This window comes from Lolium rigidum, chromosome 3, assembly GCF_022539505.1.
Source record: "Lolium rigidum isolate FL_2022 chromosome 3, APGP_CSIRO_Lrig_0.1, whole genome shotgun sequence".
Classification (NCBI taxonomy): Eukaryota; Viridiplantae; Streptophyta; class Magnoliopsida; order Poales; family Poaceae; genus Lolium; species Lolium rigidum.
This window is the reverse complement of record NC_061510.1, coordinates 316,735,427-316,750,759: the sequence shown is the minus strand read 5'-3', so window position 1 is coordinate 316,750,759 and position 15,333 is coordinate 316,735,427. Positions and strand designations below refer to the sequence as shown.

The following is a 15,333-nucleotide window of genomic DNA, read 5'->3' as shown; positions in this document are numbered from 1 at the left end:
TATTTTCGGTGCCATTGCTCTCATATTACTATTCTTACTGTGCGTATTCTTGTTACCTACTTTGCTCTCATATCACTGCTACTTTCACATCACCCTCGTTACTAGTGTTTTTCCAGGTGCGGACTGAATTGAAAACTCCGTTGTTAAGGCTTATAAGTATTCTTTACCTCCCCTTGTGTCGAATCAATAAATTTGGGTTTTACTTCCCTCGAAGACTGTTGCGATCCCCTATACTTGTGGGTCATCAGTTGGGCGCCGGCCCTCTAAGGGGTGCGGCCAAGGCTGAGGCTTGAAGTGGCCAGCCCCCTCTCCTATGCCCCTCATTATATAGGTGGAAGCCCAAGAGTTCTAGTCCAAGTCTTCGAATAAGACCCCAACACTAAAACCTCCCATATGTGGGAAACCTACTCAAGGAGGAGTCCTACCCAAGGTGGGACTCCCACCTTTCCTTGAGGTGGGTTGGCCGGCCACCCTAGAGGAGTCCACCTTGGACTCCTCCCCTTTAAGGTTGGCTGGCCATGCAAGGTGGAGTCCCTCCGGGACTCTACTTTCCATGGTGATTTCTTAGGACTTTTCTAGAACCTTCTAGAACCTGCCATAAATGCACCGGATCATTTCCAAACTTGGAATATGACTTCCTATATATGAATCTTATTCTCCGGACCATTCAGGAACTCCTCGTGATGTCCGGGATCTCATCCGGGACTCCGAACAAATATTCGAACTCCATTCCATATTCAAGTACTACCATTTCAACATCCAACTTTAAGTGTGTCACCCTACGGTTCGTGAACTATGCGGACATGGTTGAGTACTCACTCCGACCAATAACCAATAGCGGGATGCGGAGATCCATAATGGCTCCCACATATTCAACGATGACTTTAGTGATCGAATGAACCATTCACATACGATACCAATTCCCTTTGTCACGCGATATTTTACTTGTCCGAGGTTTGATCTTCGGTATCACTCTATACCTTGTTCAACCTCGTCTCTGACAAGTACTCTTTACTCGTACCATGGTATGTGGTCTCTTATGAACTTATTCATATGCTTGCAAGACATTAGACGACATTCCACCGAGAGGGCCCATAGTATATCTATCCGTCATCGGGATGGACAAATCCCACTTGTTGATCCATATGCCTCAACTCATACTTTCCGGATACTTAATCCCACCTTTATAACCACCCATTTACGCGGTGGCGTTTGATGTAATCAAAGTACCTTTCCGGTATAAGTGATTTACATGATCTCATGGTCATAAGGACTAGGTAACTATGTATCGAAAGCTTATAGCAAATAACTCAATGACGTGATCTTATGCTATGCTTAATTGGGTGTGTCCATTACATCATTCATACAATGATATAACCTTGTTATTAATAACATCCAATGTTCATGATTATGAAACTAATCATCCATTAATCAACAAGCTAGTTTAAGAGGCATACTAGGGACTTCTTTGTTGTCTACATATCACACATGTACTAATGTTTCAGTTAATACAATTATAGCATGATATATAAACATTTATCATAAACACAAAGATATAAATAATAACCACTTTATTATTGCCTCTAGGGCATATCTCCTTCAAGGGTCTCTTTCTCACCGGTCTCATAGTGTAGTTGGATACCGGTTTACAGTTTAGTTGCCGTACTATCAAGAGGACTCTCGAGTGAGTAACTCGATCGTATCCTTCGGAGAGCTCAAACCTTTGCATCCTTGCATCATCTTTCTTGGTTGTTATTTGTATCTTATCCATATGGTGTTTTAGAGCTTGTGCTTATTCTCATGACAAGCTCTAGTTCATCGAAAACGGATTCCGCATGAATCACTTGTTGCGTTTTCGATATTGGAGTTTTTCTCGGTTTCTCGTATTGAGAGGTTTCACTCTAAAATACATAGTAGAACCTACCCCACTTGTTATTAATCTCTTCACTCTTTGTGGGGTAGCTCTTGTCATCTTCTTTACACCAAAATTGGTTTCACCTAAATCCGAGTTTCCTAACTCAAGTTGTTGCATTTTCGAGGTTGGAGGTTTTACCGGCATGTCTTTTTTAGATAGTCAAACCTTTCATCATTTATTTCTATCCTACCTCACTGGACTATGATGGTTCCCTGCATGATCTTGTAGAGCTTGTTACTAGCTTTGAAACGAGCCCAAGATCATCAAAATCGGAGTCCGTATGCAAAAGTTATTCAAGTTTCTGTGAAGCCGTTTTCTGGCCGGAAGTTGGCCGGAAGTTCCGCCCTACTTCCGGTGAACTTCCGGAAATGACGAATCTGCACGCAGAAGTATACTGTAAGCTTTCCGGGGACGCCCTTCTTCACCCGGAAGTTGTCCGGTACTTCCGGGGGGCGGAAGTTCCGCCCCAAATGACCGGAAGTTCCGGTTTTGACGAGTTTTGTGCATAACGGGCAGATTTCTCTTGCCCTATTTAAGGGGTCTTCTTCCCCAAAGTTCCCCATCCGTTTGAGCTCGTTTTTGCCCCCATTGTTGACCTTCTTTGAGCTTGCTATCTCCCTATCCCTTCCATGAATCTTGCATCTATTTGAGAGAAAGATAGAGGAGATCTAGATCTACATCTTCACCAATCATATCCCTCTCTTTGTGAGGGGAATCCACTAGATCTAGATCTTGGAGAAATTTGGTGTTCCTCCTCCTATTTTTTCTTCCTCTCTTATTCCCCCAATAGCTTTTTTAGCTTTGTTGGAATTTGAGAGAGAAGTACTTGAGCATCTTTGTGGTGTTCTTGCCATTGCATTTGGTGCATCGGTTTGAGTTCTCCACGGTGATTCGTGGAAGTGAAAGCAAGAAGGTTGTTACTCTTGGGTCTTTGGACCCTAGATGGCTTAGTGGCCTTTGTGGCATCTTTGTGGTATTATTGGGGACTCCAATTAAGTTGTGGAGAATCTTCAAGGGCAAGGCCTTTGTGGCATCTTAGTGGTGTTCTTGGGGACTCCAATTAAGTTGTGGAGATTCTTCAAGGGCAAGGCCTTTGTGGCAATTTGTTGGGACCCTCCAATTAAGTTGTGGAGATAGCCCCAAGCTTTGTGCGGGTTCGGTAACCTCCCTAAGGTTACATAGTGGATCGAGGACATCCCTCTTGGTGGGAATTCTCGAGGAGAATACGGTGGCCCTCGTGCATTTGGAGTGACTTGTCCTCCACACCGCTCCAACGGAGAGTAGCACTCGCAAGAGTGTGAACTTCGGGCTACATCGTCGTCTCCCGCGTGCCTCGGTTATCTCTATACCCGAGCTCTTTACTTATGCACTTTACCTTGTGATAGCCATCGTGCTTGAAGTTATATATATGTTGCTATCACATAAGTTGCTTGTATTGCTTAGCATAAGTTGTTGGTGCACATAGGTGAACCTTTGTATATAGGCTTTGGGCTTGACAAAGTAAACGCTAGTTTTATTCCGCATTTGTTAATCCCATCTCGTAAAAGTTTCAAACCGCCTATTCACCCCCCTCTAGGCGACATCCGTGTCCTTTCAGTTCCGGCACGCCGCCGGGACGGGGAAGTGCCCCCGGAAGGCTTCTCCATCGACACCACCGCCATCTTCATCGCCGCCGCTGTCTCCCATGATGAGGAGGGAGTAGTTCTCCTTCGAGGCTAAGGGCTGTACCGGTAGCTATGTGGTTCATCTCTCTCTCCCATGTGATCTTTATGTGATCATGAGCTTTGTGATCTAGTTGAATATCATCTATGTGCTACTCTAGTGATGTTATTAAAGTAGTCTATTCCTCCTTCATGATGTAATGGTGACAGTGTGTGCATCATGTAGTACTTGGCGTAGGTTATGATTGTAATCTCTTGTAGATTATGGAGTTAACTATTACTATGATAGTATTGATGTGATCTATTCCCCCTTTCATAGTGTAATGGTGACAGTGTGTGCGCTATGTTAGTTCTCGGTCTAAATTGCAATGATCTATTATGCACTCTAAGGTTATTTAAATATGAACATCGAATGTTGTGGAGCTTGTTAACTCCGGCATTGAGGTGCTCTTGTAGCCCTACACAATGAATGGTGTTTATCATCCAACAAGAGTGTCACAACCCACTTCTCAAACCCTGCATATTTCCTAGCTTTAAAATTTTGGGCCAACAAAAACTTTTATTTATCTTGCTACCTGGTGTGCATAGCTTGTAGTTTTGTTTAGCTTTTTGGTAGTGAGTGTGAATAAACAACTTCTCACACTAAAACCCCTAGTAACAAGTTTGTGTACCAAAAATTAAAAAGGGGAAAAACTCTTCTTGACACCAATTGTGAAACACCCCACACCCAACTTCTCTCTTCGGAGAACAATTTCCCTCTTCATCAAAAATTTGGGTGCATGTGTGCACATGCATTAGCATGACATCCACTCTTTCTCTCCACTCACCATGACACCCACTCTTTCTCTCTTTTGGAGAAAACCCTAGGAAGGGGGAACACTTCCCCCTCTCTTTTCTTTGCACTTTTCTCTCATATGGCCGTGGCCATGTGACCCCTCCTATTTTGGTACCCCTCTATTCTCTCTCTTTTTTTGCAAACCCTAAGGGGACACTACCCCCTCTTCCTACCCCTCTCCCTTCTCTCTCTTTGCATGGCCGGGGGTGAGACCACCCCTTTTATCCTTCTTCTCTTTTTTCTCTCATACACGGCCGGGATTGGGAGCCCATGTGCCACCACTTAGCCCACCCCAATCTGGCCACAATCCTCCCTCTCCTGGACTCCCTTTTTCCCTCCAAACCAGCCCAGCTAGCCCACCCAAGCCCTAGCCTGAGGCGAACGCGCGCCAGAGGCTCTCCCGCGCGGGACGACGCACGCGCGCGCGCCCGCCTGTCGCCCGACGCCTTGCTTCCCTCGCTCGCCTCCTCGTATCTCTCCCTGACGCCTCGAGACCCCGCACGCCCCCTCGACTCCCTCCCGCTCGCTGCCGCTGTCCCCTTTGCTGGTTGGCCGACGCCACCGTCCGCCTCCCGCCCGTTGCCCTGCCTCGCCTATAAAAGGGGGCACCGCGCCCCTCCTCCACCCTCACACCGCCCCACTTCTTCCCCACCCCCACAGACGCTCCAGAGAGCGCCCAGGGCGCTGCTCTGGGCTGCTGCTCCCTCCTGCGGCGGAGCCCTGCCCGATCACCGCCAAGGTCGCCGAACCGCCGCCGTCGACGCCCCTCTCTCCCTCTATTCCTTTCACCCGTCCCTGGTCGACCAGCACCCTCACCCTGCTCCATTTTTCCTCCCTAGCCCTGCCGAGGAACGCCGTCGCGAAGCTCTTCCCGTGAAGCACCGCGGGAGCGCCGACGCCAGAAGGAGCCAGGGAGGAGGAGAGAAGCGCCGCCGAGCTCGTTCCTGCCAAGTTCTGCCACGCCAGCGACCGCCCAAGCCCCCGCCGACGAGCTCCGCCCCTCGCCGGTAAGTCCCCGGCCTCCGCCTGGGCGTTTCGCCGCCGCCCGCGTCCCTGCTGGTGATGTGAGGACGACGATGGCCTCTGGCCATCGGATCGACATCCTGGGGCCGCATGGGCCATGCAGGCCAGCGTGGCCATGCAGGCCTGGCCCACTGCGGGCCTCCCCCTTTCTTTTATTTTTTTCTTTTTTTTCTTTTTTCTCTCTGCCCGCGTGGACACTCCCCTGGGCCGGCCCACCGCACGGCCCGTTTCCTTCACAAACGCGGCCCAACTTCTTCCCGCCCAGTTTTTCGTTTGAAAATCTGTTTAAATTTTCAGTTTTTGTATCTAAAAACCAGTGAACCAAATTGCTTATAACCAGAGTTCTACAACTCGAAATCAAATGAAACCAACTGCGTTAGAAAGATATTTTCAGGACCTTTCACATGCCACTGGCCCCATATTTTTAGGATTTTTATACGATTTTTAATGTATTAAACTTGCTCTATGTATCCTGCATACTCCACAAAAATCCTAAAATCATAGAATTAATACCTTTGACTGATTCCAATTGGGATGATCTTGTTTTAATGTTGTCCATCTCAGAAAAATACTATGGGTCCCTGTAGAAAATAATTCGGGCTCGTTTGTAAAAATAGGGTGTCACATAAAATGTTGTTCAATAAAAACTTGTTGTTATTTAATCTCCCACCCCAACCCTTTTCTTATAAATTTGGCCAATGCATGATTTTACTTTGATACAACATACACCCCTGCATGCTTTACCATATTCTTTTAAAACTTGATTTTCGAGTTATGTGTTGATTGTATGTTGCTCTTCTATTTTCGCGACGCTAGATACGAACGTGGGAGAAGCCGAAGGAGAGGATTTTGGAGAAGGTGTTGAAGAAGACCAGGGACTAGCCAGCCAAGGCAAGCCATTTACCTTGACCCCTTACTATCTATGTTCTTGGTTGAGATCTTTTATTCTTCCCCATCTTGATCCTTTGCGTTTTTCGGTTGGATTATTCTCTTCTTTTGACATACTTGCCGCCAAGTATGTAATTTTTCCCTCTTGATAGTTCGCGTACTTACTCTAAGTATGAGGATTAAAACTCTCTCATTTGACACCTCCTAATTCTAGTTAAAATTTGGGATAACATCATGTTTTTGCTCCACTTTTTGATTATCTCCATTCATACTCAATATGGGTATGGATGTCTTTGACACCCTTCATGGTATGATGGCAAATCTTGATGCTATTGTACATCTTAGTTCACACATAAACTTTAGGTTGGGAAAACCCTCAAGGTTTTACCTTGTTGTAAAAGTTTTTCTTGAAAACCTTGGGAAGATGAGATCTTGCCCATGAATAACTTTGAGTAAAAGTTTAAAGAAAGCAATTATTGGGATATGAAGGAGAGGTTAGTATGGTAACTTGGTTTTGGGGAAAAACAACACATGGTTCTATGTATTCGCCCGGAACAACCAACCCGCGCAACCACATTACTCCAACATGGGCACGGGGCTTAACTTGACGTTTGTTCATTTTAGCTTGAGGCACCGCATAACTATACAAGGGTACGGTTACCCCCGAGTCCGGGTTGTCAAGGTTGTGACAATAGTATAACGGGAGGCCTTCGGGGCTGACCCGTCCGGAAGACACTATGGGTCTCCTGGCTTGGCGGTGGAGCCACGCTCAAATGGAGGTGTGCTGCCACGGTGCCGGGGAGGTACACACTCCATAGGGTAGGACCTCTTGCTAATTTGAATAAGCAAAAAGTTTCGACCGATTATCCGAGACCCACATACTTTCGTATGATGGACCGGGGATGATCCCGGCGGATTTATCGGATCTTGTGGGGAAAGTGCGCAAACTCTGCAGAGTCAAATCTATTCGAATAGCCGCGTCCGCGGTCATGGACAGTTGGGATGGCCGTTGCTTAGCTGTGTTGAGTTTTGTTTTGGAAATGCTTTACAAAGAAAGAAAATGTTTCTGTTGGTACTTGGAGTACTAGAAAAATAGTGGTGGCTATGATGAGATGGTCGGAAAGGAAATAAAATTTGGGTCTACCCTTCCTAGGAGTTTATGTTGTGAAGGATCTTCTTAAATTAATTCATGTAGGGATGTCTTAGATGAATCTTTGAGTGTCTCCTTCGCCCATGAAGTTGAGATGCTAACTCCACCAAAACACTTCTTCTCTTCTACATGGCATATTCTTAAATGAAAGTAGATATTCCCTCGTGATCTCCTAGTTTAGTCCTCGGTACCTTGTTCCCTTTAATATGTTACTTTGTAAATGGTTTGCGAGTACAATTCAAAATGTACTCACGGCTTTGTCCCTGGCTATTTACTTGGCCAGACTATGAGGAGGATTTCGAAGATGATGGTGGTTATCAGGACGACTATGCGACTTAGGACGTTTCCCCGGTCAGCTGCATGTAGGGTTGAAGGCATGACTTGGGCCCGACGAAGTTGTTTGTATCCGCTGCTTTTGGATGTTTGAATTCAGCCCGATGTGGCCATTTGTGTAAGACCGTTTGTAAGACTATTTATTATTCCGGTACTATGTAATGGATGTTGTAACTCTGTTTATCAGTTCGGTTATGTACTCATGTTACACTGATCATGGGATCATGAGTGAATGCATAACGGGTATTTCGGACAGTTGGTCCGGGGTGCCACAAAGAGAGTGTAGAGAAAGTAGTATTTGTTTATTCAGTTATGTGATCAATGTTGAGAGTGTCCACTAGTGAAAGTATGATCCCTAGGCCTTGTTTCCAAGCACTGAAACTCCGTTTATTTACTTGTTCGTTGCATGTTTACTCGCTGCCATCTTTATTTCAGATTGCTATTACCACTCATATTCATCCATATTACTTGTATTTCACTATCTCTTCGCCGAACTAGTGCACCTATACATCCGACAAGTGTATTAGGTGTGTTGGGGACACAAGAGACTTCTTGTATCGTGATTGCAGGGTTGCTTGAGAGGGATATCTTTAACCTCTTCCTCCCTGAGTTCGATAAACCTTGGGTGATCCACTTAAGGGAAAACTTGCTGCTGTTCTACAAACCTCTGCTCTTGGAGGCCCAACAATGTCTACAGAAATAGAAGCGTGCGTAGACATCAATATGCACTATAATCAACGCTTTAGACTAGTCGGTTCAACATGTTGAGATACTCCTCTAACCTAGCTTCAATGTGGGAGCTAGCAAACTAAATCCAATAGAACTTTGTGGTGATGTGTTGAACTGCTCCTAGCTATCGTTGAATTTTGGGTGATTTGAATTTTGTGTGAGAGAGAATGATTAGAAAGAATGGATCCTCTGTCATAATACAAAAATAATGGAGCGACTAATTTGCCAAAAAAAACATGGTGGTTGGTAGATATAGAGTCATGTTTGATTTTGTTCTTTGGTACGGCTTTAATGATGCATATTGAATTGATGTGGAACCTAGCTAGTACCACTATATATGGTCTGGTTCCCCGATCTATCTTTATGTCGGAAATATGCCTTGGAGTCAATCATGTATGATTATATTTTCTATGTGTAAGTTTTTGCATTTTTCTTGAACAACAATGGTATGTATCATCAAGTATGTGATTAATGTGTGGAGTTATATGTTGTATGATGATTATTCTAATTGCCCTTAATCGGAAAAGTTATGCAGACACACAACCTATACTAACTAGATGATGCCCCGCGCGGTGCTGCGCGGGAAATAAGCGAGAATAATTGACATATAGGTAAGCAACATATATGTATGCAACAAACGTATGCTTGATGAAAAAGGTTTACAAAATTAAAATAATAAAAAAGTTTTTGTTGAAATAAAAATATGAAGTCTTTCTAACATATTCAGTAAACCAGCTTTAGTGATGGTTAACCATCATAATTTATGGTATAAATGTTACAAAGAAAGTAAATAGTTGGCAAAAGCAGTTTTACAAAAGTAGCTGAAGATGCACAATCACTTTAGTCCAGCTCCAATGCAACGTTCACACATTTTTTTATCATTATTTTGACTATTGATCTTTGCTGCCTAATAAAAGATATAAATAGCATTTGTCATAACAGTTAATCAACTTTTCGCTGGTAGTCATTGGACATTCTTGCAAGTGTGCAATTGGACCGGAGAGATGATTAGTTTGGGCAAAAATATACATGATAAACGGGAATGGGCATTCACTTGTCTGCTACTCAAGCATCACAATATTTGGTTTCATTCGCCGCGTTTTATTTAAGATCTGGACTACCTTCGGTGATCCTAGACCTGATAGTAAGAAAATATAAACAAATTGCCAAGATATGACCAGTAAGATAATTTTCATTTGTTTTGTGCGGTTCCTCCTTGGTACTCGAATGGCCAAAGTAACTCGGCAAGACTGAATGATGTATAAACCCCAAAACAATTGATAAAATAATTGAATTAGTCAAGTGAAATGCAAGCGAAAATGTCCACAAAAAAAGTGTGCATCCATTAGTAGAAAATCCATAAGCAAATGCAAAGAATTAAGCAAGAAAAATATATTTTATGGACCAAAAAACCAAAAATTGCATATCAATGTAGGAACCAACAAATAATAAGAATCTTACCACCTGTTTATTATGGGTTGTAGTAGAAAATATTCATATTTGATAATCAATACCACACCATCGCACTTATAAACGTTGGCTGAGCCTAAACGTCGCCAAAGTAGGAGGGAAAAAATGAATCATTTTTAAGTGAGAGAGGATGATAAACACAAAATTGCGGATTGGGAATTGCAATGACTCAGAGCATCAAAGGATGACGTTGTACCTTATTCGAACAGCTGATGACGAACTCGAGGATGAAATGTTGGTGGCTGCCGACGGCCACCCATGTTACGGCTTAATCGATCTTCCCATCCCGTTTAATAGCACACGTTGAGTAACTCTGAATATATGAAGTTAGCCAGGTGCAGCATTAGTGCCAATAGCCCGAACGCAGTTACCATGGAAAGAGGAAAGGATTAGCCGCTGATTTATTGAGATAGAAAGGAAAAATGGAGGCGAATGGTTGCTTGCTCTTTTATCGAGGAGATGAATCGTTCCGTGTTGCTTGCTCTTTTATTGAGGAGATGAATCATTCTGTGTTGCTTGCTCTTTTATGTAGGGAGATGAATCGTTCCATACGCTGATTGAGCCACGTCCGAAGTGAGTACTACATGCACTTCTGCTTCAGATATTTGTACTGTAATAGAATAATTGAGCTGCTAATATATTAGATGTAAGGACGTGGCATAACTGCATGGGAGTGGGGATCATCTATATCTGATTTGCTTAGGTGGCAGGCTATGATTGCTTAGGGATGCTTGATGAGGTGGATATGTTGCATGTGAAGAGAAATGAGATCACCTATTAAGAATAGAAAGATGCGTTTATTGGATGATGACCCAATTCTCTTCACATGCAACTTTCTATTCTTAATAGGTTTGCCAATTTGACATATATCAACGCATCTAAAGTGTTCAGTGAGCTGGACGTACCCATATTGAGACACAACGAGAAAAAAAATCATTTTTAGTATCAAACAATGTATATATATGCCATATCCTTGGACCCGAACTTCTCGCACGATCCGAGTTGTGGATCAACTGACTTAGGTTATGCCAAAACTTGATCCGCAAATAGGGAGTTACAAGAGTTGATTTTTTGCCAGGTTCGAATCAAACTGCGTGGCATGATGACCAAGACAGAATGTGCCCCTCTAACTCGGAGAGGTATTCTCTAGTCCCTCTCGAATGATTTGATTCGGAAGCATGACCATGAGCGACTCGGTTAAGAGTTAACCGAGGAATCGGATTAACTGTTAGCCCAAATGAAGGGAGTTAAAATATTCAAGGTACAACAATTTGTAGCTTGATAATATATATCGTGAGGCAAATGGACTTAGACATATGCCACACGGGATAGGTTCGTCGTTATGACTCTAAGACATTAGGAAGCCGACATGCTCTGCTAGGAGCAGCTGCCGACTATCGACCTAAACCATAGTACCATAATAATGACAAATATATATTTTACTCTTTGTTTCACAACGATGTCAGGTTCAAGAAAAAATTAATTAAATCTTGTTCCATGGATTGGTATCAGACTTACTAATCAATACTTCATAAATTATAGTGGTTGAAAGGGAAAATGTGAGGTTCAAAATAACAAAAGACACAATACAAATCAACACCACAACATCATAACTGGATTTCCTACGAACTACTAGTATATACTTGACTGAACAATACAATTTTTTTTTTCTGGAGGGGATGAACAATACATTTATTTACAAATTAAGCACTGGAGGTGCATCTGGGCTTGAATCTCATGCCGTCGACCAAACCTAGTCTACCAACTTATTGCCCCGGCCTGCCTAAAAATCAACAATCAATCTAGGTCCGCGTCCCGGCCCATAACACGGACTACGCTTCCGCAACGCGGCTTACGTATTCCGTGCTCTACATTAGCCCTGGCGTATCGAACGGGGCCAAACCCTCTCTCACTCGCTCCGTCCGGCCGCCCCACTTTGACCGGCTCCTCCTCTCCTCTGCTCCGCTCCTGCCCCACCCACCCACCGGCGGGAGAGGCCAGCGGCGGCGCGCGAGGAGGGTAGCGTCAGCGCCCCGGCGGCGAAGATGTTCGGCCGGTCGCCCAAGAAGAGCGACAACACCAAGTACTACGAGATCCTCGGGGTGCCCAAGACCGCCGCCCAGGACGACCTCAAGAAGGCCTACCGCAAGGCCGCCATCAAGAACCACCCCGACAAGGGCGGAGACCCCGAGAAGGTCCGTGTCCGTTCCCCCTCCCTCCCGTGATCGGATCTTAGATGCTTGCCGTGTCTGCTTTTTGGGCCCGTCCGGCGCGATCTGGTATGATCTGTTCTTGGTACATAGATGGGGTCGCGTGATGCAGGTGTTCACGTTGGGGTAGATGTATCTGCGATGGTAGTTGCGCTGCGAATTTCGCTGTGGATTCATGATCTGGTTCTGCCGGGGTTCGTAGTCCCTCGAGGAGCTGCGGTGGCTGATCAGGGTCTTCTAGCTCGTGTCGTTCGTTGTGGTTTCACGTGATGCGATCATGATCACGATCTCGCGGGGTGTGATCAGGATTCGGCATTTCAGTCTGCAAGTTCTGGCTGTTGTTACCAACAAGACCTAGGAAACAATTCCTTTTACCGTAATTGAGGTAGTATCCGGCTTAGCACTCATTTTTGGTGGCTGACCTACACGGCTTTGCTAGAATGCTAGTTAAAGCCACCGACTTTTTTTGCTAAAATATAATGTCATGAGAAGATGCATGATGTTTCTTCCCTTTTCTTTGATAAATATGTTGTCACTTATGAAACATTCTACCACCCCTTTACATTAATTGAGCTACTTGTTAGGAGTGGCAACGTTGCCCTATCATGGGAGCCCATCTCTTAGCTAGTTTATGACATGTGGCAGCTATAGTCTGTTAGTCATGCATGATGTCCCAGCTGATAATTGTGCATGGGTTGGTTATACACTTCATGGCTCAAGTGCCAAATTCCATGCTGGTGGATGCACATGATGCAGTGGTCTAGTCTGCTTTTCAGACTAAGGATATTCTTATGACATTTCGCCTTTATGCACTTTTGATTTATGTGTAGCTTATATCAGAAGACACCCCGTGGAACTTTTAGTTCCCTGCATTACCCCTACTTAGCTGTGATGCAGACTCCCTTTGTAAAGCCTAGTTTGTTTTGATTTTTCTGAGGTTTTATTAGTTCATCGTTGTTATTGGGGGTTTATATCTGTTGACAACTTAGATCTGTCTGATGCAGTTTTATTTTCTTACTCGTGATGCGTATCATAATGCTTCTTAGTTTTCTTGTGATATGCCTGACAGATAAAAAATATTCGCTCTGCTACTTGTTAGCAGTGTCATTATACTTCTGGACTTCGTTTAAATTTACCAAATATTACTCTTGGAATTGATTGATCACGTGTTTATTGAACTCAACACGGTTTGCTTGAAAATGTTCAAATGTTATTAATGAGCGCACCTGTATATTGTTTGTTGTTTATCATGATCAGCAGAATTAAAGGCTTATTTTTGGTGTGCTTCCTGTTTAATTCCGTTTCAGTTCAAGGAGCTAGCACAAGCTTATGAGGTTTTGAGTGACCCTGAGAAGCGTGAGATCTATGATCAGTATGGTGAAGATGCCCTCAAGGAAGGAATGGGAGGAGGAGGAGGAGGTGGAGTTGATCCATTTGACATCTTCTCATCATTCTTTGGGCCCTCTTTTGGAGGTATTATTTGAAGACAAACTGTTTTCCTCTTTGACCGTTGAACTCTCGTATAGTACATGTGGCAGTAATGTAATAAACTGCACATGTATATTTTCTGAACAGGTGGTGGTGGCAGCAGCAGGGGCAGAAGGCAAAGGAGGGGAGAGGATGTTGTTCATCCACTGAAAGCTTCTCTAGAAGATCTTTACAATGGTACCTCAAAGAAGCTCTCTCTTTCCCGCAGCGTCCTCTGCTCCAAGTGCAAGGGGTAAGTCTTATTTGCCCTTTCCAAGTAACCCAGCTGGCCATGTGTTTTTCGCAATACTGCTCTTGAACATACTTCCTTGTTTATTTCAGCAAGGGCTCCAAGTCTGGTGCTTCCATGAGGTGCCCAGGCTGCCAGGGTTCAGGCATGAAAGTGACTATCCGTCAGCTGGGGCCTTCCATGATACAGCAGATGCAGCAGCCTTGCAATGAATGCAGGGGTACTGGAGAAAGTATTAACGAGAAGGATCGCTGCCCAGGCTGCAAGGGTGAGAAGGTTCATCAGGAGAAGAAGGTTCTAGAGGTCCATGTTGAGAAGGGGATGCAACACAACCAGAAGATCACCTTCCCTGGAGAAGCTGATGAAGCGGTACGCATGTTCAAACTATGATTGTCTGTACCACTTGTATGGTTTTGGTGTCCACAAATTTACAGTGTGGTTTGTTTTGCAGCCTGATACTGTTACTGGGGACATTGTATTCGTCGTCCAGCAGAAGGAACACCCCAAGTTCAAGCGAAAGGGCGATGATCTCTTCTATGAGCACACCTTATCTCTCACCGAAGCTCTCTGTGGGTTCCAACTTGTTCTGACCCATCTGGACAACAGGCAGCTGCTCGTTAAGTCAAACCCTGGTGAAGTTGTTAAGCCTGGTAAGATCTTGTGTGGTGTTGTTTCGCTTACACATGTACTTGCTGACAATCCTTGTTTTTTTGAAAATTTGAGCAGATTCATTCAAGGCAATCAGCGACGAGGGAATGCCGATGTACCAGAGGCCTTTCATGAAGGGCAAGCTGTACATTCATTTCACCGTAGACTTCCCCGACTCCCTGGCGCCTGACCAGTGCAAGGCTCTCGAGGCTGTGCTTCCACCAAAGCCTGCATCCAAGATGACTGACATGGAGCTTGATGAATGCGAGGAGACAACGATGCATGATGTGAACAACATCGAGGAAGAGATGCGCAGGAAAGCCCAGGCCGCTCAGGAGGCGTACGACGAGGATGATGATGAGATGCCCGGCGGCGGTGGCCAAAGAGTGCAGTGCGCACAGCAGTAAGCAAGCGGAGTACATTATCTAGGAACCTGTCGTTGTTGTGCCAAGGTTGGCAGCAAGTCTTTTGGATCCAAGATGCCTGCTCTCTTGTTTTGGTGCTGCGATCGATGAAGAAGCTGATTTAGGGGCGTATGGCGCCAGGACTGTATCCTCCTTGCCTTTGAAAATTGCTATCCAGGAATAGCTTGCTACTTTTGCTGTAGTATGATACCTCGTAGTACGAGTGCTTCCTATAATGGTAATCTTGTGGTGGAAACTACAATGCACGGTCTCTGAATATGTTTTGTCTAAACGACTGATTGTGCAAGTATATGTTTGTGGTTTTTGCATCATTCTACACATCATCATTC

At 44.5% G+C, this 15,333-nt stretch overlaps 1 protein-coding gene across 1 annotated transcript; it reads left to right on the top strand.

The window, feature by feature from the left end:
- The first annotated feature begins 12,018 nt into the window (after nucleotides 1-12,018).
- On the top strand, nucleotides 12,019-15,315 carry LOC124703759 (dnaJ protein homolog). The gene is made up of 6 exons (XM_047235984.1): nucleotides 12,019-12,199; nucleotides 13,522-13,687; nucleotides 13,790-13,934; nucleotides 14,024-14,300; nucleotides 14,383-14,581; nucleotides 14,658-15,315. Exons 1-6 carry the CDS (start codon nucleotides 12,050-12,052, stop codon nucleotides 14,984-14,986), a joined length of 1,266 nt encoding a protein of 421 aa, XP_047091940.1. The 5' UTR covers nucleotides 12,019-12,049; the 3' UTR covers nucleotides 14,987-15,315.
- Nucleotides 15,316-15,333: the final 18 nt, after the last annotated feature.

Bases quoted from the DNA above. Each gene is read 5' to 3' on its own strand.
- LOC124703759 (XM_047235984.1), top strand. From the start codon at position 12,050: ATGTTCGGCCGGTCGCCCAAGAAGAGCGACAACACCAAGTACTACGAG. The intron at 13,935-14,023 runs GTAAGTCTTATT...TGTTTATTTCAG, and splicing joins CTCTGCTCCAAGTGCAAGGG to CAAGGGCTCCAAGTCTGGTG. The intron at 14,582-14,657 runs GTAAGATCTTGT...AAATTTGAGCAG, and splicing joins TGGTGAAGTTGTTAAGCCTG to ATTCATTCAAGGCAATCAGC.